Source organism: Abrus precatorius, unplaced genomic scaffold, assembly GCF_003935025.1.
Source record: "Abrus precatorius isolate BTA unplaced genomic scaffold, Abrus_2018 Scaffold2, whole genome shotgun sequence".
Classification (NCBI taxonomy): domain Eukaryota; kingdom Viridiplantae; phylum Streptophyta; class Magnoliopsida; order Fabales; family Fabaceae; genus Abrus; species Abrus precatorius.
The window spans coordinates 32935189-32960557 of record NW_020874362.1 but is presented as its reverse complement, the minus strand read 5'-3'; the positions used below and the strand labels follow the sequence as shown (position 1 = coordinate 32960557).

General features: G+C 31.6%; 5 protein-coding genes across 5 annotated transcripts; 4 read left to right on the top strand and 1 right to left on the bottom strand.

Annotated features, from left to right (window-relative positions):
- The first annotated feature begins 218 nt into the window (after positions 1 to 218).
- LOC113859860 (phospholipase A1-IIgamma-like) lies at positions 219 to 1543 on the top strand. The gene is made up of 2 exons (XM_027492529.1): positions 219 to 803; positions 926 to 1543. The coding sequence occupies exons 1-2, from the start codon at positions 222 to 224 to the stop codon at positions 1541 to 1543; spliced, it is 1200 nt and encodes a 399-aa protein (XP_027348330.1). The 5' UTR covers positions 219 to 221.
- Positions 1544 to 8929: 7386 nt separating this feature from the next.
- LOC113858364 (protein CHUP1, chloroplastic) lies at positions 8930 to 12539 on the top strand. The gene is made up of 6 exons (XM_027490982.1): positions 8930 to 10251; positions 10651 to 10782; positions 10888 to 11069; positions 11208 to 11319; positions 11995 to 12129; positions 12230 to 12539. Exons 1-6 carry the CDS (start codon positions 9061 to 9063, stop codon positions 12353 to 12355), a joined length of 1878 nt encoding a protein of 625 aa, XP_027346783.1. The 5' UTR covers positions 8930 to 9060; the 3' UTR covers positions 12356 to 12539.
- A 1218-nt stretch (positions 12540 to 13757) lies between these two features.
- LOC113857863 lies at positions 13758 to 16075 on the top strand. Its single transcript, XM_027490107.1, has 4 exons — positions 13758 to 14017; positions 14269 to 14345; positions 15373 to 15484; positions 15868 to 16075. The coding sequence occupies exons 1-4, from the start codon at positions 13758 to 13760 to the stop codon at positions 15995 to 15997; spliced, it is 579 nt and encodes a 192-aa protein (XP_027345908.1). The 3' UTR covers positions 15998 to 16075.
- Positions 16076 to 16885: 810 nt separating this feature from the next.
- LOC113857864 lies at positions 16886 to 17865 on the top strand. The gene is made up of 4 exons (XM_027490108.1): positions 16886 to 16968; positions 17160 to 17227; positions 17528 to 17639; positions 17748 to 17865. The coding sequence occupies exons 1-4, from the start codon at positions 16886 to 16888 to the stop codon at positions 17863 to 17865; spliced, it is 381 nt and encodes a 126-aa protein (XP_027345909.1).
- A 3137-nt stretch (positions 17866 to 21002) lies between these two features.
- Positions 21003 to 25094, bottom strand: LOC113857862 (protein trichome birefringence-like 38). Its single transcript, XM_027490106.1, has 5 exons — positions 24811 to 25094; positions 24144 to 24315; positions 22046 to 22221; positions 21714 to 21872; positions 21003 to 21310 (listed from the first exon to the last, which is right to left on the bottom strand). The coding sequence occupies exons 1-5, from the start codon at positions 25092 to 25094 to the stop codon at positions 21019 to 21021; spliced, it is 1083 nt and encodes a 360-aa protein (XP_027345907.1). The 3' UTR covers positions 21003 to 21018.
- Between the last annotated feature and the right edge of the window lie 275 nt (positions 25095 to 25369).

The following is a 25369-nucleotide window of genomic DNA, read 5'->3' as shown; positions in this document are numbered from 1 at the left end:
ACGCTGATTTCATTAAAAATAAGACAAGTAGATCGAACAGTGTCATCTTTTTTAAGAGGAGCTAAAGTCCCAATCCATTCAAGGCTTCTGCATATATATATATATATATATAGCATGCAGTAGAGCAAGCCTACTCATCAATCATCATATATACTTAACGTGACTATAGGTTTGAAGAAGGAAAAGTAGATACTTTCAAAAAACAAAAGAAGAAAAAGTAGATGGGTAGCATAGCAAGAAAATGGAGAGATCTTAGTGGCCGAAGTAACTGGAAGGGTCTCCTAGATCCTCTAGATATTGACCTTCGCCGGTACATAATACACTATGGAGAATTAGCTCAAGCTACATATGATGCTTTTAATTCAGAAAAGGCATCTAAGTATGCTGGTAGCAGTCTATATTCTAAAAGGGATTTCTTTTCCAAGGTTGGTTTGGAAAATGGGAATCCCTTCAAGTATTTTGTTACTAAGTTTCTATATGCAACATCCAAAGCCAGTGCTCCTGAAGCGTTTATCTTGAAGTCCTTTTCAAAAGACGCTTGGAGCATGGAATCAAATTGGATAGGGTATGTTGCTGTTTGCACTGATGAAGGCAACGCAGCATTAGGGAGGAGAGACATAGTGGTTGCTTGGAGAGGAACAATTGAGGCCGCGGAATGGGTAAATGATTTTCATTTCTTTTTGGATCCTGCCCCACTAATATTTGGTCATGATTCTCCTGCCCAAATACACAACGGTTTTTACTCCATTTACACATCAAATAACCCAGGTTCACAATTCACTGGTACCAGTGCAAGAAATCAGGTACGATATTTACAACTTAATTAGACCTAGGAAGGGGCGTGCCACTCCTTTTTATTATTATTATTATCTCTAGTTCTTGAAATTTTTATAAAAGGGTTATATGTATGATGACAATTACGTAGGTCTTGGACGAGGTTAGAAGGCTTGTGGAGGAATATAAGAATGAAGAGATTAGCATAACTGTGACAGGGCACAGTTTGGGTGCTGCACTTGCGACTATAAATGCAGTGGACATAGTTGCCCAAGGGTTGAACATACCAAAAGACCAGCCTCAAAAAGCGTGTCCAGTAACAGCATTTGCGTTCGCGGGTCCTCGTGTTGGAAACTCAAGCTTCGGGAAGATCTTTAATGGGTTCAAAGATTTGAGGGCATTGCATATTCGTAATGAATCAGATATAGTTCCAATTAGTCTCTTTCTAGGCTTTTCGAGTGTGGGAGAAGAATTAGTGATCGACACTGGAAAATCTAAGTACTTGAAGAGCGGGGTGAGTTCGCATAACTTGGAAGTTTATTTGCACGGAGTTGCGGGAACACGAGGGAAAAAGAGAGAGTTCAATTTGGAGGTGGATCGTGACATTGCACTTGTGAACAAGTCCATCGATGCTTTGAAAGATGAATTTCTTGTTCCCGTGGCATGGAGTGTACCCGAGAACAAGGGTATGATTCAACAATCAAATGGTGCTTGGAAGTTTGTGGATCATAATGAAGACGATGTTCAATCCATACATGCTAATTTATAGGTTGATTTTATAAAAGCACTATTTGGGATTCATTTTACTATTTTACTTTCCTGTTCTGTGTGCTAATAATCACTTTGCTACTCTAATACGCACAGACATACGTGTGTGCGTTTGTAAGGTGTGACAAGTTTTGAAATACTAAGTCAAGTATAAACATTCTTAGACCCATGATTTTCTAGATGAACATAATGAATGATGGGCCATAACATAGACGGAATAGGATGGATAATAAGATTAAGCAAACATATAGCGATACATTCCTTGTGTACTCCTAAGCCCAGTTGTTTTATTTGAACATTTAATTACTAAAAAGATTGTCTACGATGCTACAATTCATATTTTTTAAGGAAAAAAAATCATAAGGTGTTCCGAATCTAAATGATTCATGATCCAAGACTAAGACTATGTCTAATTTCCTTTTAAAAAAGAATTTTCTGTTTTTAAAAATAAAATGTAGTACAAATTTGTATTACATTTTACTTTTAAAAATAATTAAAAAAAAAGAGAAGAGAATCAAACGTTCTAAATCCTTTTAAACTTGAAAAAATTCTGGACATTATAAAATTTTTAAATACAAAATTTTCTACTAATAAATTGATTATACACATGTAAATACACAATAGCCATACATCATTTTACCAACACTAATATTCATTTTATTATATTCTTTTTATATATGTTATAAGAAATGAGTAATTAAAATTCATAGTAATAAATAGTCAAATTAATAACTTTTATATTAAATAAATGAATCAGTCCACTTATATAGTAACAGATGACCATCTTGTTAATACATATCTTATAATAAATAAAAATATAAAAAAATTATTAATTGATACATTAAAATTAAGTCTTTATTTCCTATAAATAGAATATATATATATATATATATATATATATATATATTAAAATGTAAATATATTATAGTTATATATCCCTTCGTATATAACTATAACGAAATTTCAATGTCCATAAATGTTTAATTATATATTTACCAAAAAAAATTCGTCCTTTAGATTAGCTTTTAAGATTAATTATTTGGTGAGTTGTTATTTCCAAGCAAATTTATTTCATCAATTGAAATTAAGTTGTTGATTAAAAATAGCTTTAGGTGCTACTATTGAGTTGACATAGTAACCGTAGAAATATTCATTGCTTACTTAATTATTGGTTTGAAAGCCCGACCAATGTAACTAAGCATGTATTTAGAAATATATTAAAAACTCAAATATAAATTTAATATAAAAATAGAATATAAATATATAAAATTCTTGAAACTAGAATCCAGACACATTTAAAAAAGGAGTTAGTTTCCTAGAAATGAGAAGTACAGAAACAAAAAAAACTGGTGGATTGGAATGGTTTGAGTACCTTAGTGGGAAGACAGAAAGTGAAAGAGGTTGTCCGTGCAGTCACGGGAGATGTTCCCTTCAATGGAGGAGACACAAATAAGAGAGTTGGTAGCGTTTTCCCTTACCATTGCTATGTTACAAACAGCATAAGCTCTTGCTTTGCCTCACGAAACGCTTGTGTTTCTGTCCTTCTGCCACCATTTCAGTACCTTCCACATCACATTTCATAGCCACACCTCTCATCTTCATTCCCCATGTCTCCCATATAACTATTAACCTCACCCTCTATTGATCTTGCATGCCCTCTATTTATCTAAACTTTAATATAACTATATCATGTAATGTAAACACCATTTTAATATCTATTTATATACATAAAGTTTAGGATGTGCTTAACCTTAGCTATTATTCTATTAGCTTAAGGATTTATTTAATCAAAATAAAAGTACTTGATAAATAAATTTATCTTATTAATTTGTAGCATCTTTTCAACCATTTTTTAAATATTTAAATGAAATATCTCCTTTAGTTTCTCTTAACTCTTATTGAATATTAGATGATAGGTTTATTTATTTATTATTTTGTGGAAATAACTTAAAGGGTTATTTTAATCATTATACTACTTTTACTCTTAATTTTAGAATTATTTTTTACACTTTTTATTTTAATTATTAATAAATTATTTAATCTTCAAATGAAAAATTAATAAGAGTTCAAAATTAACCAAAAATTAAAAATAAATATTATTAATATAAAAATAAAATTACATTTACATGTTTTTTTATATTGTTTTATATTTATTAATTAAGTTATTAGTTAATTTCATCAAGCTTCCCACAATTTAATTAGTTAATTTATTTGATCAGAGGTGTAATAAAATAATTGGTAAATATTTAATTCAGTTTTTAAAAAATTTATTTGACGTAATTTAATCCTTGAAAAAATGTTATTAAATGGCTTCTCAAAATTATAAACACAAAATAATTTAATTTTTTTTATACATTAAACACATAAATTAAAGGGTCATATATTTATAATTTTTAAGAATTATATGGAATAATTATTTTTAAATGATTCAAATGTCGCTAATATTTTGTTTAGGACCAATTCAAGTATTCATTTTTATTTTTATTTTTAAAATTGTAAACAGTTGATTCCAATGGCAAATGCATATGATAGAAGGCAAGTGTGACCACGATACGAAGGAAACGTTGTTTGGTTGACTTGGAACAAGTTACACAGCCCCTTGAGAGATACTTAAAAGATAACATTTCGATATAATATTTTAGGAATTTTTTGTATTATTTATAAATTAAAAATTAAAGTTTTATTTTAATAAAAAATTGTATTTAATGTTATCACAAAATATTAAAATATAATTTAATTAATAAATGATTAAAATATTTATTTAATAAAGTATTTAAATTTAATGTTGTCACTGTAGCTTAAAGAACTGCATTGCAACCAAAAGCAAAAGGTTGAAAAATTGCCTCCCTAAAAAATTTGACGCTACTATAAATTAAGTGAAAAAGGATCGTAGACGCAATATCTCAATTCTTTAGTGGTAAAACATTTAAAGAAGAAAATGTTTGTATAAATTATAATTAATGATACATAGATGATGAAATCCTGATTTTGGAATATTACTCTTTGGAGTCACATTCTTGATGAGTCCATGTACTTGAGAAAATGACCCATTTTTGCTGGGCAATGATGCAATTTCCCATCTTATAGTTGAGATATTAGACAAAATAAATTGCAAATTAAAACTCTTAAGGTGTCTGGTAAGACTATTACTACCACACTGTCACCACCATTTGCTTTCGTTGGCAATTGCATCTGACAAGTGAATGCTGAAATAGGACCATCACGTACTAATATATGCCTCATGCAATTAATTCTACTTCCCAATCCTAACATGCATGTGAGGCCATGGCCCCTACCCCCACTCCTTGCTAGCTAAAATGGCTACAACTCTAACCTCAAATCACCATCACTACCAATTGCTAACTATTTTGAGCTTTGGAGCGCCCTAATTAATATATTCATATCAACGGTACACTAGAATTTCATTGATAAGGAGACTATGATTATATTCACGGCCTCATAAAATTCTTCGAAATATTTATAGGTCATGTCAACTGAGACATGCCATGTAAGCATTGCTTACGTTAAGGATGTCGTTTAAATTCAAACTCAATAAGTACTCATAAGAGATTCACAATAAAAGAAAAATTATGTTATATAAGTCTAGGCTTTCATAGGAGTCTTTGCTTATAAAAAAATTATGAGGGATGATCGTGGGTATATGTTCTTACTATTCAACCCGCTTCATAGCATGCTGTTATACAATATGATAAATTTAAAATAAAAATAATATTACACAAATTATTACTAAATATAATTAATTGTATTGTTTGAAATAAAATACTACCAAAATTGCAATATAATTACCTATGTTATTTGACTAACTAATTAGGGTTAACATGTGATTTTTTTAAGCATATCTAAAAGCATATGATAAATGTTATTAACTATTAACTATGTATACAATTTCTCTAATGTGTATATAAGAATATACGAATGATTTTTTTATTGATAATCATATGATATTATTAAATTTACTGTATTGATAACTTTCAATAAAAATGTACTATTTGTTTATTTCTGATCATATCTGCTTAACACATAATAAAAAGAAAGTAAAAATATATTATATAAATAAAATAACTGTTTTTATAAAGACTATTGAAATTGGTGAATGTGTCTTACATTAAATCTTGCTTCGTTGGACATGCCATCTACAAACGTGTAGCAATTGAAGCTGCCTACAATCTCTTCATTGAGCTCATAGAGACTTAATGAGGACCACTTGCCGTTTACTCATTAATAGCCCACCTCCATGATACATTCCTTTCATGCTAGCTTTTCTACCCTCTACCTGATCATTCTTCACGTTATAAATTTGTTCTTGTTATTCTTTCCACAAATTTCTGCAAGTGATTAGATTCATCCTTTTTCTTGTTTTGGTTATACGTACAGACATGAAAGCATCTTAAGTTAAATAACATTATCCAATCCTATGGGACTGAAAGCTGGCAAAACAAGGAAGACAAAAAACATGGGTTGGTGCATATCAGAGAGTCTCTGTTATTGGTGACTGTTCAGCTACGTGCATGCAGTGAAAAAGGATGTAACATTCCAGTGTAATTCCAAAGCAATGGCTTCACATGATAGATTCATACACAACTGCCTCACCTAATAACATTGGTGGTTGAAAAGAACCAAAATTACCATAGGCACTGCTTGCGGCCTATGTCAAGTGCACTGTTATAGAAATATGATGAAATTCTCCAACTACAAATTGATGCTGCAATTGGCAGATCTCCACCTAAGAAGCTAATGAATGAAAATAACAATCTCTTTTTTTCTCTATGCAAATTGCAAAGCATTGCTCATTACAATTATGCCCCTTACCAACTATTCTATTTTATTTAAAAATAAATAAAAATAAAAACTACTATGGTCCTGAATTTTACTTATTTCACATGATTTTGAAAATTCAAAATCATATTCCTAAAATATTAACATTTGTTATGTTAACACCTTGGGCCACGATGTTACACCATCAAGACGAGGTTATATAGTACTTAGATTCTCGTGGCTGCCCACGTGTCTCTCCACCTCTTTGTCCGTGACCAGAAAGGGCTCCACTTAAGAACCAGCTTTTAATAAACCATTTATTTTAAGTTAGTTTAAATATATTTTTAATCTTCATATTTTAAGAGATTTAAATTTTAGCTTCTTCAATTTTTTTTAAAAATACATACGACACTTCGCTTAATTAGTCACATAATTATTCCAAATTAAAAGTACTGAATTTGAAAAAAAAAATTTTAAAAAATAAATTAAAATTTCATAAAAATATTAAAATTAAAAACATATCTTTACATTCTATTAATTCCCAATTTTTTTTAAAATCCAAGTCCCTTGAACGAATATTGTGTTAAGTAAATTAATTTTGGATCAAAAAATGTTTCAAGATAGAATATCCTTTTCTCATAAAATAGTCTACTTTGATCATTTTTTATCATTTAATCTGTTAATTATTATTAAAAATATGAAATTTAGAAGAGTAAAATATAAAATTTATAATATTTGAAATGACTAAATAAAAATAAAAATTACAAGTAAATTGTTTGATAATATATATATATATATATATATATATTATGAATATTTCACTATAAAAAAATAAAAACAAAATAAAATATGAAAATAATAAATTTTAAGGAATACAAACTCAACTAATTCATTATATATATATAATGAATATTTCAATTATAATGATTTTTATTATTGTGTTAAAAAGGTAGAAATTAACATGAAATAAATACAACTGTTTTAAAATAAAATATTAAATTATTTAATTGATTTTTTTATAATTTTATTTTATAAATTATATTATGTTATCATACAATATTATATTTTTAAATTATATATTTAATTCTTCATTAATTAGATATTATTAAAATAGTATATTAATTATAACGTGATATTTTTTATTGGCTATTGATTTATTATAAAATAAATTGAAACTTTATTGTACCTTCTTATTTTTATTTTTTTTTCTTAAGGCATTATCTTTGGATTTATGGTAGATATTAAAAAAAAAATGCAAACTTGATATGTCCTATTTAAATAATTTGAATTTCGTAGATAAGTCATTTAATGGTGACTTGACTTATGTACAAAATTGAATGGATAAAACATAGTCACACCATGCTTACGATTTGTGTTCTAATCACGACTTCAACTTTATGCATAAATTACACTGCATTTATGTAATTTACGACAAAATTTAGATCGTACTTATATTCTTATATGACTTATCTATTAAACAAAAATATTTTGAGTTTTCACTATTTTCAATTTTTTATTTTGTATATATTAAATTTTAATATCTTAATATCTTTTGTTCATGTTGTTCAAAAATAGATTTTTTAATAAAAAGAAATAATTTTGTTCTGAATTTGCAACTCCAGTCTAGTTTCCACAATTCCCATTCTTCTTTGATGCATCAGAATAATAAAAAGACAATTTCCTCTTCTTCTGAATATGAAAATTTTAATTAAAAGGAATTCTCTATTTTTCTGTAAAGAATTAAATATATCATATTAAATGCTTTAAATTATTTTATAATGTAAAATATATTTTATACTTTTAATATAATAAATATTTTTATTTTGAACTTGGATTTGGTTATATACTGTCGAGTGTAACTGGAACGACAACCTACCCCATCCTGCGGCAGGTTAACCATCCAGCTTGACACCTTTTGACTAGCAAGGCCAACGGCAAACAAACGACCAAACGGCGACAACCACGATAATGACCCCGATAAATCGCGATAATTTCACCACTCTGTCACTTATTTAATATCAAACCGTTACCAACGTCAGTCAAAAACTATATTAAACAACATATCATAAAACGAACCGTTAGACGACCGTTTCCTGTACCTCTCTTCCAAGTCAAAATCAAATCACTCTTGTTTAGTTCTCTTTAAACTCACTGAGTGTTTGGGTGAATATTTATAAACTCAGTGCAATTTATATTTGATTTTTCAAAAGAATAAGATTTTAACTTAACATACAAACTATCATTATTATATTTATTTAAATTATTTATAAATTGGTTTTAATTCAATCAAATACATTTAAATCTATTTATCATAATTCTAAAAATGCAAAAATATTCACAAACGAGAGCTAAATGAAAAACCCCAACTGGAGTAAGGACAGGGAAGCTCTGGGACAAGAACATGAATATTTTAAATTTAAAACTCCTTAGTTAATTAATGAAATAAATTAGAATTATATTTATATATATAAAATTTAGGGTAGAAAAGGATGAGAGAAGAGATATGACCGTTCATCGTTAGCTGTGCCTTAAATTTCTCTTCTTCTCCTTCTTCAACACAAAATAATCTTGCTGCTCTAGTTTCCCTATCTAACAACACACAGACAACGACGTCGTCTTTTGTTACGTTCCACACTCCCATGACATTCAAAACCACAGGACCCCAATCCTAGACACTCAACCAAGGGTATACATTTTAATTCTAAATTAAAATAAAACCACCCTTTTTTCTTCTTATCACCCATGGTTGCCGGCAAGGTAAGGGTAGCAATGGGGTTCCAGAAGTCACCCGCGCCGCCGTATACTCCTCCGCCGCAGAAGAAGCAGCCTCCTCCTTCGCCCTCCACGACCAAGTCTTCGTCTCACAAGTCCTCATTCTCTCGCTCATTCGGCGCCTACTTCCCGCGCTCCTCCGCTCAGGTCCAGCCCCGACCACCAGACGTGACCGAGCTCCTTCGTCTTGTCGAGGAACTCCGGGAGAGCGAGTCTCGCTTGAAAACAGAGCTTCTCGAGCACAAGCTTCTCAAGGAATCGGTCGCCATTGTGCCAGTTCTGGAGAACGAGATCAACGCGAGGGAAAGCGAGATTGAAAGGAGCAAAAGGAGAACGGAGGAGACGGAAGCAGAGAACGAGAGGCTGAAGAAGGAGTTGCAGGAACTGAAGCTTCGAAGGGAAGAAGAGGAGAGAGAGAGCGAGAGGAAAATAAAGGCGTTGGAGGATGAGATAGCAGAGCTGAAGAAAACGGCTTCGTTTAGTGGTAGCAACAGAACAGAAGCGTCGGAAAATGACGAGCACCCTTCTTCGCAGAGGTTCGTGGAGGTTTCGTTTAGGTCCAATCTCATGAAAAGCTTGAAGAAAACGGCATCGGATCTTGGAAGCTTGAGCCAGAAGCATTTTGAAGGCGTTGATTTCAAAAGAGAGGTTGCTGAAATGGAAAGGCCACGTCACTCGCGCTGTAACTCGGAGGAACTCGCCGATTGCTCTGACTCAGCTCTCTCCGGTGCAGTCAAATCACGTGCTCCTCGTGTTCCCAACCCGCCGCCGAGACCGTCGTCTTCTTCGCCGCCGTCTCCATCTGGTAGTTCTTCTGCGGAGAAAAATGACGCCGAAACAGAGCAAGCCATTCCTCCACCCCCACCGCCGCCACCTCCTCCCCCAATGAAGGCAGCACCGCCTCCTCCTCCACCTCCCCCGCGGAAATCTGCTTCTAAGGCGGCTCCTCCTCCGCCTCCTCCGCCGCCGAAGGCCGGTAGGTCTGTTCCGGCGAAGGTGAGGAGAGTGCCGGAGGTGGTGGAGTTTTACCACTCGCTGATGCGTAGGGACTCGCAACAGCGGCGGGAGTCGAGCTCCGGGGCCGCGGCGGAAGTTCCGGCGACAACGAGTGCTCGCGACATGATCGGCGAGATCGAGAACCGCTCGACTCACTTGTTGGCGGTACGTGCACGTGAAATTTGGCGCTGTAATTACGTTTTTGCCACTTGCGATTTATGTCAGTGTCTGCTGACATGTGTAGTCGCTTTAGTTGCTTTAATTTGAATTGGATTTCTTCATAGATAAGACAGTAATCTGATTCGAATTTGATGTCCAAAATCGTAAATATGGTCCAATATTATGGCATTTTGTGGAGTTTCGGGTCAGACAGGGAAGAAAAGATTCTCCAATTACCGAAACTCGTGTCACAAGTGGGCAACTAAGTCAAAAAATGAGTTAATTTTATGTGATTAGTACACCTGATTAGAGATTAATTTTATTCAACCATTAGTTAGCGTCAATTGTGTTCTTCTCACCCAATTTCTGGCATTATCTGCTATATAATATTGTGTTTGTTTACAGATAAAAACAGATGTAGAAACACAAGGAGACTTTATAAGATATTTGATCAAAGAAGTGGAAAGTGCAGCATTCACGAACATCGAAGATGTGGTGCCTTTTGTCAAATGGCTTGACGACGAGCTCTCCTATTTGGTACTACTTTTTTTCTACGTTACTTTTGTCTCTTCTTACATTTGCATGAAATACTGTTTAGAAAAAATGATTTTATACGGTTTATCTCTCTTATTGTTGATTCAGGTTGATGAAAGGGCAGTGCTTAAACACTTTGATTGGCCAGAGCAAAAGGCCGATGCTCTGCGTGAAGCTGCATTTGGGTATTGTGATCTGAAGAAACTTGAATCTGAGGCTTCGTCTTTTCGCGACGATCCTCGGCATCTGTGTGGTCCAGCGCTTAAGAAGATGCAGACTCTCTTGGAAAAGTGTGTGAATTTGTGAATTGACCCCACTTCCCTGTTGTTACCCATATTACTTATTCAATGTGAATTGAATGTTCATGTGCACACAGCCACTGACTCTTATCGTTTAATTTATTTTTTTTCTTTAAATGATTATGACAGATTAGAGCATGGAGTTTACAATATCTCAAGAATGAGAGAATCGGCTACCAAGAGATACAAAATCTTCCAAATACCTGTGGATTGGATGCTTGATAGTGGTTCTGCGAGCCAGGTAATTTTCATGAGAGTTATATTATGCTTTATATAGTAGCTGCAGGCACCAAATAATATAGCTTCAGTTATAGGTTATAATATATTTGAATAGTGGACAAAGTTGCGTTGGCCCATAATCGTCATTGAATAGTGGTGGATGTGATATAGGTCCCCGACCATTAGTTATGTTTGATGAACCAACCAAAATACCCATAAGTTTTCTTCCCTAAAAAATTGTCTTGGTAAAGTCTACTGCATAGAATATTGACAAAGTAGCTGATAGCGAAATGACAAAACAACGGCTATCTTTGCTGATAGGACTTGGTGTTCTATTTCTCTGTGCTAATCTGCACAAGCACGTGTATTCCAGATCTCTACAATCTATCTGTTTGTCTGCTTCATATTTTTATGGAAATTCTCTTTGCGCACCCGGAACTTGGAGGGGTACTACATTCTATGTTTTAAATAATTATATGAATAATAAAATAGAAGAGCCATATGCTTGCTTATTTATGAGTATACAAGTAAAATGCATGTGCAATTTGTATTAAGGAATGGATATAGCATTTACGGCATGGGGTAGATTGCTATGACTAATTAATTATCTTTCTACAAAGTGAAAAATGATGGGTGAATTCTCAAATGTTGGTTAGCTCACTTCATTTATTGTACCTGCAATGTTAAATTATGGCAGATCAAGCTGGCATCAGTAAAATTGGCCATGAAGTATATGAAGAGAGTATCTGCTGAGCTTGAGACAGTTGGTGGTGGGCCAGAAGAGGAAGAGCTCATTGTCCAAGGAGTTAGATTTGCATTCCGAGTACATCAGGTAAAAACTTTTTCCCAACATATTTGAACAATAGTACGAAAATGACGCCTATTCAGCTAAAAAAAGGGCCAATGGGAATAACGAGCTTTATGTGTTGCAGTTTGCTGGTGGTTTTGATGTGGAGACAATGAGGGCATTTCAAGAACTGAGAGACAAAGCGAGGTCATGCCATGTTCAATGCCACAGCCAACAACAGAAATTATTCTGCAGGTCTGCAACATGCTAAAGCTGGAGCAAACTCAGCTTCAGAGAACTAGTTCCGCCCCCTCCTACTTTTCTTTGCTGTAGTTTTGTGAATAGAATGGCAAGTTGTATTAGCATTCATAATTCATGATTCATCCATTCATTACTGTGAAAACACAAATTTGGTTCCGCTCTGGCACATGTTGCTGTTGCAAATTCACTGCACGTCCACCTATCTAATCATATTCATTAATTATTGGGAAACAAGGAGTAACACAAATTTGTTTTTTCCACTTTGCCACGTGCTGAATCTAATTCCTCGGAAAATTCACGTCTCTAATCAAACAGTAAAATTACATGTTACTAAACGGTCGATTACGAATGCCATATTTATGAAATGCTTGGTGTGAGTCGATAATAATTTTAATAGTATTATAACAACGAAATTTACACTCCACTTTCAGTTATCTTGCATGTATGTGTCGCAGATGTCGAAGATTCTGTTATTAGTTACTTTATTAAAGGTTTAATAAATAAAATTTGATTTGAAGTTATATAGGTTTGCATCAAAATTATGTTAACAGTATATTACTATTTTTAATTAAATTTTTCTGTATTAAATTTCTTAATAAATGTCCTAAAGATAGGCAATAATCTTCCATTAATTTTTCTACTCCCCCGGTGGAGTTGGTTTCTTTCTTTAGTACCTTGTGATTCTCGAAAACTAGCCGTTTCTTTTATCCAACTAGTCAACCACCACACAACCCCGCCTTCTTAAGAATTTTTGCGTGGAATCGCTGGTTGGTTGGCCCTAGGTCCCAACACTTTTAAGATATTTTAAAAATATAGCTTAATCAATTAACTATTTGATAATTTTTTTAAAATACTTTTTCTGAATATGTTAAAAAGTACTTATCTTATAAGAAGTAGAGAAGATTTGAGATTTATAATCTCTGCAAACTCTTACACATGGACAAAACTTAAACGAACAATTCTAGGTGTTTTTTAATTGATTTTCAATTAAAATTAGACTTTCATTTTTGTAATCCATGTCACAAACGTTTGCATACATTAAAAGTATTAATATTTTCTTAATTTTATAAAATGGAAAATAATTGAAAATAAAATAAAATTTATAGACGCTAATCATTTTAGAATGAAGAATATATAAAATTTATTCATTAGTTATAAAAAATAATAATTTTTATTAAAAATCATAATATTCAATATTATTAATATCTTAATTTGATATTATGTTATATTTTTTAACAAAATTTATTGTGTGTTAAAAAATACATATTTAAAAATAATAATAGAATTGGCTGATTGTAAATAGTTAATAAAAAAAAAAAAAAAAAACTTGGGTCAATGGTGATTTACCCGAATCGCGAGTCCATATTGAGGCTAAGTTGTAAAGAAGAAAGTGTATGTAGTGGAGAAAAGAAATGAGCGAATGTTATTTACTTGTAAACCTTCGATTTCCATCGTTTACCAAACATCGGTTTCCCATCCCTGATTTTGGTGGAAACAATTTTCCCCAACGTTTCCGCAAATCCATTTCTTTCTCATACTCATTATCAAAGTTCCAAACTTGTGGAATTTCCCGTTCAGCCCAAGCCATGGAAGTTGTTGAAGCAAGTGAATCCTCATCCCCACCAATGAAGCTCTTGTTTGTAGAGATGGGTGTCGGCTACGATCAACATGGGTCTTCTATTTCTACGCTTAACCTTTTATCTTTCCATTTTTTTGACTCCTGTAAAATTATATCCAATGAAAAAGTTATATCATATTAAATTTTTATTAAAAATTACAATTAAATACTATAATTTACAATAAGAATTTATTATATATAATTTTTTATCTTGTAAAATGTTGCACAGTTCAAAAATTGTTTCTCTTTTATGTTTTACCTTTTTTATGTTCTTTGTTTTGCTGACATGGCAAAACATAATACAGGCAGGATATAACCTCTGCAGCAATGAGGGCTTGTAAAGATGCCATTTCTTCTAATTCAATCCCTGCTTTCCGGAGAGGTATATCATACTTTTCACTGTCTTATTAGTATTGTTGATTATGGGATATATATTTTTTATATATCATAAAGTTTCCTATTGTTGTTGACAGTGAAACCATTTCTTATTGTTGATAAAGTAGATCTATCATGACATGAGTATCTTAAATTTCATGATAATGTGTGTTGTAAGTGTAGCAACCCATACTAGTCAAGTCATCTTCGTTTTCTATTTGGAGATGTTGTAAAACTTTATCTAGGGAGTTTCTGTTGAATGCCATTTTTCAAACATAAATGGCCTACAAAAGCATTTACATGATATGTAAGCTTACTTTGTGATCTACTTTCTCCTTCAGTCCTAGTGGCTATGAGTTAAACATGTGATTTATCTTCCTGTGTCAGGAAAGTGAAAGGAATCAAGGAAATAAATCTCTTTTTCCTTGTATTCCTCACTATCCTTGATTCCACGTTGCTATGATTAAAACTAATTTGGAATATTTGTAAACTTTCTTCTTTATGTGCTTGTCCCAATTTACTTTGGATTTTAAATTACTTAGTATTGCATATGTGAATTGCAGTTTAGTTCTAAGATTTAGATTGGAGATTTTATCATGTATTTAAAGATTAGAGAGGGAGAAAGTAATAATGGTTTCTAACTCTACTTGCTAAACATACCTATCTAGTCTAGCTATTGTACTACACCATCTGATTTAACCCTTTGATGCTTGTATTTATTTAACAGAATTTCCAAATGTAACTTGTTCCTTGGGTTCTAGTTGTGATGCTTAGAAATCTTCCTTGTGAGAAATTAATGTCAAGTACTAAGTTTGATTTGATCTGTACCTCACTTATTCAAGATAAGCTCTAATTTAGGAAATTTCCATATAGTAAGATACTCAACATGACCAAATTTCCCACTTATTTGGAATTACGTGCTGGTTGTTTTCCGCATGGTTGTTCCTTGTTGATTAATCTTTTTAAAATGTGCTCCAGATAATTGAGACATTCAAATTTGTTTTTTGAATTCTAATAAGATGAATTTGGTTTAGGGTCCATTCCTGGTGTCAGTTTTGATCAGATGAAGTTGCAGATCAAGCTAGGGGTTCCTCATTCTCTCCAGAAATCATTGGATATTGAGAAAGTCAAGTCAGTATTCCCCTAGTAAGTACCCACAACCATGGAAACTAGTTCCTTTCTTTTTTCCATATTGCTTTCTATATGTGATGATGTGGCTATCAATATGAAATCATATATTATCTATTATTTTTCGGAAAACTAAGTGTGATATTTATTTAAATCTTTTATCTTCCTGTTGTATGTCTGGTTATTAGCTGTTAAAATTTCTACAGAAACCTTAGTCATTCTTTCTCTCCTTATTTATATTCTGTATTGAAGTTTATATAGTTTTGCTTTAAGCCTTGAACCAAACAGGTTGTTTGTTGCTTACAATATACTAATATCTGTCTTACAAATTCTTTATAATAATCTTTTTTAACTTTCTTACCTCATCCTTTGACCTCGCCTCACACCAAACAACATTGCAGTGGAAAAATTTTGAATGTTGAAGTTGTGGATGGTGGTTTGATATGCTCAAGTGGAGTCCATGTGGAAGAGATGGGTGACAAGAATGATGATTGTTACATTGTGAATGCTGCTGTTTATGTGGGCTATTAACTTTCAGCATCTTCAGAGCTTTGTTCACTTTGTTCTCCTGTTAATGGTCTTCTAATTTTAATAATTGATGGTATTGTATCTGCCCTATAATAATATAACAAATTTTACATTTCTGTCAATTATTGCTCGATCATCTTGATTTTTGTCGAAAGCTATCTTGAAAGCACTATTCTGTGCTGATCTATGCGTGGATATAATTATGTAAAAAGTTGTTTAACGTGTAATAATTATCAACATTGAAAGTTGAACACTTTCTGTTTTGGGTTTAACACACTTGATTTTGTTCTAAATAAACATTTTATCCCTCAAATTTTAAGTTACTAATTAATGAAAATTTGTAAGTTCATAATCGTTGAACTTGACATTTGGTAGCTTATATTAGAACAAGACAAAAGTATAATACATGAGTTCAATGTTTTGTTTTATATATTTAAAAAGGAAATGACTGAGTATGAAATTAAAAAAATACATTTTAAGATTTGTTAAATAGGTTAAAATGAGCGAAACCGGCTGAAACCTAAGCTGTTTGCGGGCGATGAAATGACGTGTCACATTTTCATACACGTGGCATATTATAATAACAACGTGGCGCTTATAGAACGAAACACTTCTAAGCTGGAAGTTGCCAAAAAACACATCCATGTTGAACAACATTTGACCTTACTCTTGGTTTATCAATTATCATACACGTATTATCTCAATGTTTGATTTGGCACATCAACGATGACACACGAGGGTCTCTATTGCCATGCCCATGAGATTCTGAAGCCTATAAACCAAAATTCCCAGAGAGGGTGTTTCAATATTAATCACCAGTTAAGCTTCTCTCCATCAAAGTCACTCCTCACTAATTGAAGGATCAAGGAGGAATATATCATCTGTGATCCAATGGAAGGTGGACAAAAAGGAAGTTCATTACAAGATCTGAAGCTTTTGTTCGTTGAGATGGGTGTTGGCTATGACCTTCATGGGTACTCTTTTTTATTTGACCCTTCTAAAACATAATTAAAGGGTGGCAATTTAGTCAACTTATTTATTGAGATAGCTTCTTACCTATTTAATAGCTTCTTACAATCTTTTCTTCTTCTTTTTTTGTTTTTTGTTTTTTGGGTATCTTCCAAACTTTTTATTTAATTGATGATATTCTTGAGATACACAACAGTCAGGACATAACAGCTGCTGCAATGAGAGCATGCAGAGATGCAATTGCTACAACAGCTTTCCGAGAAGGTACTTAACTGATGAGATTTTCATGGGTTAAGCTTTATTCCATGAGATTAAGTCAAAATATACTTTTTTCAATAAAATAAAATGAAGGGAAATAAAATATACCAGTTATTCAGAACATTTCAATTCTTTTGTTTCCTTTCTTTCTTAAAAATGTAATTATTTTAACAAATAAAAAATAGAGAAAAAAAAGTAAGGTGTAAGTTATGATCCCCTTCATTAATTAATTTCCATTCGTTTCTCTATTTAATTCAATGAATATTGTCAAAGTTAAAACATATCTAACAAGATGATTCGGTGCAGGTAGCATCCCTGGTGTTACATCTGATCACATGAAACTACACGTTAAACTAGGAGTGCCTCATCCTCTGCAACAAAACTTGGATAAGGATAAAATTAAGTCTGTGTTTCCATAGTGAGTGGAGGCACCTCTTATTCTTGAATCAAATTTTTGTTTTCCAAGTCCCTTTTCCCTTTTATAAACACCATGTCACTGAGTATTCTACTTAAAAAATAATTTCAGCGGACAAATAATGAACTTTGAAGTAGTTGATGGTGGACTTGTGTGCTCAACTGAAGAATTGGCCGAAAAGAATGATGATTGTTACATCGTGAATGCTGCTGTATATGTGGGCTACTAGCTAGGTTTTTGGTTTCTTAGCTCCTTCTGGTTAGTTTCACTTCCTTTTACCTGTTAATTACATGTTATTAATGATATTTTGCTATCATTATTTTCTTTTCTGTTCCCACAAAGTTTTTGTTGTCAATATTGCTTCAAATGAGAAGCTAGAGCACATTATTCAAATGTAGAAAATGAGCTTACTTATATTAGTCAATGTTCTAAATGATTCGCAGGAATCCTCGTATGAGACACTTGGCTGTTGGAGTATTGACGCTTCAGTAAAGCTATAATAAGAAGTATTTATAGGCAAACTTTGCTTTTCAACTATTTGTGTGTTGAATTGTAGCTGTGTTCTTCTTTCATTGTTTCCCTTACTACTTTTGTTGGTTATGATTTTCACTATTTGGTTGTAATAATGACAATGCAATAATAATATCAAAGGAATCGTTTTAGTATCAATCCGAATGATCACAGCACAGGAGCGATGCAATCTTGAAATAAGCAAGACTTGTTATCCCTTTAATTTGTGGAAAATTCATCGCGCATAACATATCTTAGTTCTTATACGAGAAAGCCACTCTACCTCATTTTTTATTTTCAATGAGCTAGTAGCTTAAATTTATAATCGTTAATATTGTATCATTTTAAAAATAATTTATACATAAATACAAAGCTTAAATTTCTCTATTTAATTTTAATATTATATTATATGATCCTTTTAAAGTTATTTACTTTATTTTAGCTATTTTTATGGAATAATTTTAATTCAATTATTTACTTATAAATTTATAAGTTATAACTTTTCACATACTTTTATTAAAACAAAGTCTAAGTTACATGGGATAATCTGGTTTAATGCTTATGACCTAAAAATTGATTTTTTTAGATAAAAAGTCAAGATACATTTTTAATTGAATCAAAAGCTTAATGATTGTTTTATATGTTTGTATTTACTGTGTATTTATGTTATTTTTTAAAACGGTTAACAATATCAATATTTTAAAAATAATTTAATTTGTTATTAAATTTTTTGATAAAATTTTTCGATTACTTACTTTTAAATGAAAGTTGAATTCTTTCTTCTTCTGTATATTTTTATTTTATTTTATTTTATTTTTTTACCATAAAATCAATAATGTGGTATTAAATTTTTTACAAGTTAAAAAAAATTATGATTTTTAGGCTATTAAAATAGAGATTTACCTAGAAGTTTTAGATCTTTGAGAAGCTATTGAAGAAGATTATGAAATTCTTTCGCTGTCGCACAATTCTACTACAGCCCAAATAAAAAGTCACAAGAAGAAAAAAATACAAAAGGCAAAGGTAAAATTATGTCTTTTTTTTAGTGTTTCAACAACTATCTTCACCGGTATCGTGACCTTAAAAACATTAAAGGCAATTTGAGATTATTTTAAGAAAGAATTTGGGAATGAAAGAATTTGAAATATGCAAGTGTTAAATTTGATGAAAAAATTTGAATTTCAAATGATGAAAGAGTCTGAGACAATCAACATATACTCAGACAAACTGCTTAGCATAACTAACAAGGTAAGATTATTAGGTACCAATTTTCCTGATTCTAAAATTGTAAAAAAGATTCTTGTCCAAAATCACATTGGTGGAACTCTTAAATGCTTTACAAGCACAAGAACAATGGCGTGCAACAAGATAAGAATGTGTTATTGAGGGAATCTTACATATCACACATCATGAAAGTACAAGATACAACAAGAAGAAATCTTATTCTCCATGTCATCATTGTGGAAAAAATAATCATCCTCCTTTCAAATGTTAGAAAAGGTCAGATGCATAATGCAGTAAATGCAACCAAATGAGATATAAAGAAGTTATATGCAAAAATCAAAACTAACACTAAGATTAAGAGACTAAGATTGCTTCTCACGAGAAAGAATATCATTTATTTATTGCTACTTGTCTCTCATACTTTAAATCAAATGAAGGTTGGCTAATTGATAGTGGTTGCACTAACCACATAACTAATAGCAAAAAATTCTTTAGAGATTTGATGCTGACTAACATCACTAAAGTCAAAATAGATAACGGTGATTTTATCCCAGACAAAGGAAAGGAAATAATTGCAATAGTAAACTATTCAGGCACAAAGTTAATTCATAATGTTCTTTGGGTTCATAAAATTGACCAAAATTTGTTAAGTGTTGGTCAACTGATTAAAGGGAGATTCAAAGTTATTTTTGAAGATAAACATTATTTGATTAAAGATGAAGTTGGTGAAGATATTTTTAAAGTAAAAATGAAGCGAAAAAATTTTACTCAAAATTATTGAAGGAGGAACAAACAACTTTCTCATGCAAAGAAAATATCACAACATTTCATCCTAATACCTTGAGTGCTGAAAGTAAGTTTTCTAGTTTCATCCATAATGCAAATGAAAGACATCTCAAAGTTGCAAAGAGAGTGGTTAAATATTTCAAAGACACTTGTAACTCAAACATTAACTTTAAGAGGAGTGAAAAATTCAAGTTGACTGATTTCTCTAACAGTGATCCAAGTGACTCAGTTAATTATTTTTCTTTTCTATGGTAAAAGAAGATTTTATTTAGTTCTAATTTGAAGTAGAAAGAAAACACAAAATTTTTGTTGACAACAAATCCACTTTTTATTAGCAAATGTAATATGCTTTTGAAACTACTATAGTTTATTAGATTAGTATCATAGTCAACAAGTCATTTCAATATTTTAGGAAAAATTTAGTTTGTTATCAAATTTTTCGGTTACCTAATTAGTTTAAGTTTCTTTGACTTATTATAAATGCATTATTGCTGTTAAATAAAAATTAAATACGAATTTGGATTTTCAAATTCTTCTACAATCATTGTACATTACAAGACTAGAAATAAGATTTACTAAAATGAAATTTGTAAACTGTTACAAATATGAAATATTCAGCACAAAATGTGCATCAAATTGGTAAAGTTCAATTGCATCGTGTCATTCAATAAACATTAGTATCCTCTTATTATACCTATGAAGCACTATGATCATTTTCTGAACATGTGTAACAATTTGATCTATCTCCCTGACTAATTTGGTTTGGAACTCTCTTGGCTATTCTTCAAATTTAAAGTCATATCCTACAATTGAATTCACCCCTTATTAGTATCTCTACCAATTTAGAACTCTAAATATAGCTTCACATTATTAGAGCTGCATTTAGGAGTTCGTTCCATGTATCAGGTAGTCCTGGTAGGCACCAATGACTACAGTCATTGCCAGCATGATCTGCACCATAGACAGAAGGATGTGCATCTTTTCGTAGTTGTGAGAGAAGTGTTATGTCAAGTAGATAAACTGGGTTCTTCATGTTCTTCAACACTTTGTTCACTATGTTAGCTGCTGGAGGTAGACCCGCTGGATATGTTGACCCAGCTAATGGTTCAAGTTCTCCACTACAACTCTTCCTTGGTTGATTCCATTCCTGACCTCTGTGATTCAAGGGGGAGAGGGAGGATTGTTAAATTCATCTATGTTAAATTGATGATAAGAGAATTTTGAAAATGTCCAGTTTCATCTATTCATTATAAACAATTAAACATTGGAGTATGAGCTTAGAAAGGAGGAATTGATCAAACTTTATTCCAAAAAAAAATTGAAAGACATTTGAAAAAGTTCACAATAAATTTTTTGGTGTAACTTATTAAAGTAAGTTTACTTTAACCTATTTCATATAGAGTTTACTGTATAATAAGTACTGGGATTAAACTGTTGACTTGAATGCATCTTAAAACCAAAGGAAAATGAAATCAAAATTTCTATTAGAGTTAATTGAATGAACTTGTACTTAAAAAAGATAATAAAAAGAAAGTTGGGGCAATAGGAGTTGCTTACTGATAATGAGTAGGGGAAATGCCTTGAAAGAAGAGTTTGGTTTTGGTAGGGTCAATATTGAGATCAACCCATCCAGCCCATGTGGTCAAGCCTTTATAAAATGCATCCAAACGGTCCATGTCCTTTAGTAGATTGGGACCGTCTCTTATGTAATCCCATCTGAATATAAGCAAAGATCAACAACAGTTAAGTTTGAGGGTAAAACAGAAATGGGTATGAATAAATAAGGTGGTATAGTGATACACAGAAAATCGGCAATTCTAAGAAACAACTTATGATCATTGACTTCAATAGTTATTAATTGTAAATGCTAAATAGTATTATTTGAATACCCTTGAGAATTTCCAGTGTGAGTCCACCAATGCCACGAGTTGAAGATCAACATGTCCATGCCTATCCAAGCATTACCAGCTTGTATAGAGTCTAGCTTAAGCACTCGCCCAACATCTTCTCGAACTATGTCCACCAAATATGGTGTGCGGTATAGTTGTATGGTTACTGCATAGTCCTGCGCAACCTCACCAACAAGGCATGATTATCAACATTATAAGATGATTCAATAGTTGAAATTATTAAATTATGTAAGTGCCTAAATTTGAAAGTGTTGAAAGATTTTAAGTAATAATGCATATATGTATAATATAAATAAAAGTAAGTATGAATGTACATGTATATATATATAGCATAAATAAAAGTAAGTTGAACTTTTGAATAAAAAAATAAGTAAGTTGAACTTCAATCAGGAGGCTGAATCATTTTTTATAACCAGAGAAACATTTGAATGCATAAATATTCTCAAAGAAAATAGTAACTAATCCACAACAAGCAGTTTAATTTGAAACTTCAATAATTTAAAATAATGATACATAAGCTTAATTTGGAGTAAGCTAATGTAAAAGTATTTGTACAAGAAAAAAGAACATAACTTACAGAAATAAAAATCACCTATTTTGCTTTCGTAATTTTGTTTTCCGTTAATACTCTAAAATGAGTCATAATAAAAATTCTCTTAAAATTCATTCAAAAGATATAAATATAATCTATTCCTTTTTTTTAAATTAAAACAAAGCATTGCATGGCTAATATAACTAAAATCAATTCCAATATACAAGTTCTTTTCATCAATTGCCTGCAAAAATAATTGAAATTCAATTTAGATTCATAAATGTAGATTTAGCTTGAGTAAAATTATAGAAAAGTCCTGTAAGAGAAAAAAAAAATCAATATAAAAATAATCTTTTTAATAAATTAGAAATAAATTATATTTTTATATATAGTTTTTAAAAATTCTTTTATTTAACTTCTCTAAATTTTAAAAAATAAGTTATTTTAATATTATAATAATTTTTTCTATTATTTTTTAAAAAATTACCTAAACTAGAACATGATTAGGTAATTTAACGAGTACAGTTTGAATTCATTGATCTTTGATCTAAACATGTTTGAATCTTTAAAATATAGGGATGTTTAAATGTGAACATGGGAAAATATTGATTATAAAACAGTACTAATTGTCTCCTTGGACGAAATCTCGTGAACTACTGGGAGCAGGAATATTGCTATGCTATCAATTGATGTGCTCAAAGTAGGGTTACAGTTATCTAGATTTCCCAAAACCAATAAGAAGGGTGAAGGGCTAATAAATTATATCCCCGGCTATGATTTTCTTTATCTTATTTCCTACTATACGCTATCAATTTATTTGCAAAATACTATGCCTTATGTCAATAAGTCATGTCATAATTGACTTTATAGTATGATGTTATGACTGAGGTATTTTATGGTGTTGATGTTGATTAAACAAAAATAATGAAGACAAATAATTGCAAGAGAGAGTCTCCAACTTGTAATCACAGGTTGGCATGCTCCTCACAGCCTGTCAAGTCTTATTCAGTAATATCTTAATACAAATCAGTAAAGCAACTAAGGATTGTGACCTCTGTTTTCTGGCTTAATCTGGATATTTGAATTGACTGTTTCCTCATTCTTCATTGTATAATTCATTTTTATCAAATGATTATTTACTTATTTTTGTTACCCACATTTTGAATTTCCCCATTTAATCCCAATATGCCATTTTCATTATTCAAATTTCGTGGTCGTTTTCTCTGCTTTTTCTTTTCGATTATGGAGGGTCTAGTACTTTACTGCTAATTCCTTTCTAATTAGAATCTAGTCCTTACTCAGTCCTGCATAATGAAACCTTTCAACTTTATTTACTTTTTTAAAAGGCACAGGTCTATTTATTAAAAGGGTATTTAGAGATAGTACTATAAATTTAATTTATTAAGATAAATTCAAAATAAATTATACAAAAACTTGTTTACTGAGTGAAAATAAAGAAAATAATAAAGCATCAAATTCAATTATTTAACTTGGCAGGAAAAATAATGAAGATAAGAGAGAAAGAGAACAAAAAGAAAAGGAAACCTGGAAGGTCACAGTGGACAGTGCTTCTCTCCTCACAAAGGTGGTAGTGGCATTCGCCACCGACGCGTGAAGCATGCAGGACAATGATTCCCACATGTTCAAACTCAATGAGTCACCCACAAACATTATCTTCTTACCCCTCCACTTGTTCAAGAAACTCACTCCATCGAACCTACCTCACAGAATATTACAATTGCATCACAACACATATTGAGTAGACTAATCGCCCAATCAAAATGTTGTTAATTGTAGTAGAACCTATACATGTTCCTCTGTAGTACATTTTAATATTATTAGTAACATCAAACAAACAGTCTCTATTCTAAAATATTTTATTTGCCAAAAAAGCCAAACTGAAGAACTTATAGAAAACGACCTTATCAACAATTCTTTGCTCTAAAACTAGGTGTGTATATTGCCATTCTTATGTTACTTTTGCTTAAGTAATGTTTATTGTTAATATGGTTCTTCCTACTTCACATTGCTTGGTAAAGAAGATGAAGAAAAGATCACGGAAGCTCTGCCATTAAGTGTTTTTGAGAAAAGGAACTTTTTTTCAAGTATCCTACATTTTACAATTCTATATGCAACAATTGGCAATATAGAACTTGGTGGGAAACAAAATGTTATATAAAGCATAAATGGGTTTGATAAAGGTGAACAATACCTGGGTAAGGCACAAGAATCAGGCTTCCAAGAGTATTTGAGATACTGGGTGTCGGGTCTTCCATATTTTTGGCAATCAAACTCAGCATCTATGAAGGGGCAGCTTGAGGAGTCATAGAGGGGATGAGAAGGGTCAATGATCCAGCTTCCACTGAACAAATTACATCTGCTTAACTCCTTTTTCCCTCTTAAAGGAGTCACATTATGGGATTTTGATGCACTTGCTTGGTGCACAACTAGGCTAAACAAAGAGAGCACAACCAGGGAATTGACTTTGAAACCCATATGGTATATGGAATATGGTAAGGTGGGGGATAACAACAACCACCTTGTACGTACTTCACTTGTGTAGGAACTTATATAAGAGAGAGAAACTGAAGAAAAGGTTGTCCCTGGTGGTGGGTTCACATGGAGGGTGCTTGAGAAATTTAATTATAATTTTTCTGAACATGAGTTGGGGGATCTTGGATGGATTCGTTGTGGTGTGTGGGGTTTGAAATTGATGAAGTTGTTTTATGGGAAAAATAGGATGTTACAACATTATTGAGGATTGAGTTGTT

Bases quoted from the DNA above. Each gene is read 5' to 3' on its own strand.
- LOC113859860 (XM_027492529.1), top strand. From the start codon at position 222: ATGGGTAGCATAGCAAGAAAATGGAGAGATCTTAGTGGCCGAAGTAAC. The intron at 804-925 runs GTACGATATTTA...ACAATTACGTAG, and splicing joins GTACCAGTGCAAGAAATCAG to GTCTTGGACGAGGTTAGAAG.
- LOC113858364 (XM_027490982.1), top strand. From the start codon at position 9,061: ATGGTTGCCGGCAAGGTAAGGGTAGCAATGGGGTTCCAGAAGTCACCC. The intron at 10,252-10,650 runs GTACGTGCACGT...GTTTGTTTACAG, and splicing joins GCTCGACTCACTTGTTGGCG to ATAAAAACAGATGTAGAAAC. The intron at 12,130-12,229 runs GTAAAAACTTTT...TATGTGTTGCAG, and splicing joins TTGCATTCCGAGTACATCAG to TTTGCTGGTGGTTTTGATGT.
- LOC113857863 (XM_027490107.1), top strand. From the start codon at position 13,758: ATGAGCGAATGTTATTTACTTGTAAACCTTCGATTTCCATCGTTTACC. The intron at 14,346-15,372 runs GTATATCATACT...AATTTGGTTTAG, and splicing joins AATCCCTGCTTTCCGGAGAG to GGTCCATTCCTGGTGTCAGT. The intron at 15,485-15,867 runs GTAAGTACCCAC...ACAACATTGCAG, and splicing joins GTCAAGTCAGTATTCCCCTA to TGGAAAAATTTTGAATGTTG.
- LOC113857864 (XM_027490108.1), top strand. From the start codon at position 16,886: ATGGAAGGTGGACAAAAAGGAAGTTCATTACAAGATCTGAAGCTTTTG. The intron at 16,969-17,159 runs GTACTCTTTTTT...GATACACAACAG, and splicing joins GTTGGCTATGACCTTCATGG to TCAGGACATAACAGCTGCTG. The intron at 17,640-17,747 runs GTGAGTGGAGGC...AAATAATTTCAG, and splicing joins ATTAAGTCTGTGTTTCCATA to CGGACAAATAATGAACTTTG.
- LOC113857862 (XM_027490106.1), bottom strand. From the start codon at position 25,094: ATGGGTTTCAAAGTCAATTCCCTGGTTGTGCTCTCTTTGTTTAGCCTA. The intron at 24,316-24,810 runs GTATTGTTCACC...TCTGTGAGGTAG, and splicing joins GATTCTTGTGCCTTACCCAG to GTTCGATGGAGTGAGTTTCT. The intron at 22,222-24,143 runs GTTTCCTTTTCT...GAGGTTGCGCAG, and splicing joins TGTCCACTGTGACCTTCCAG to GACTATGCAGTAACCATACA.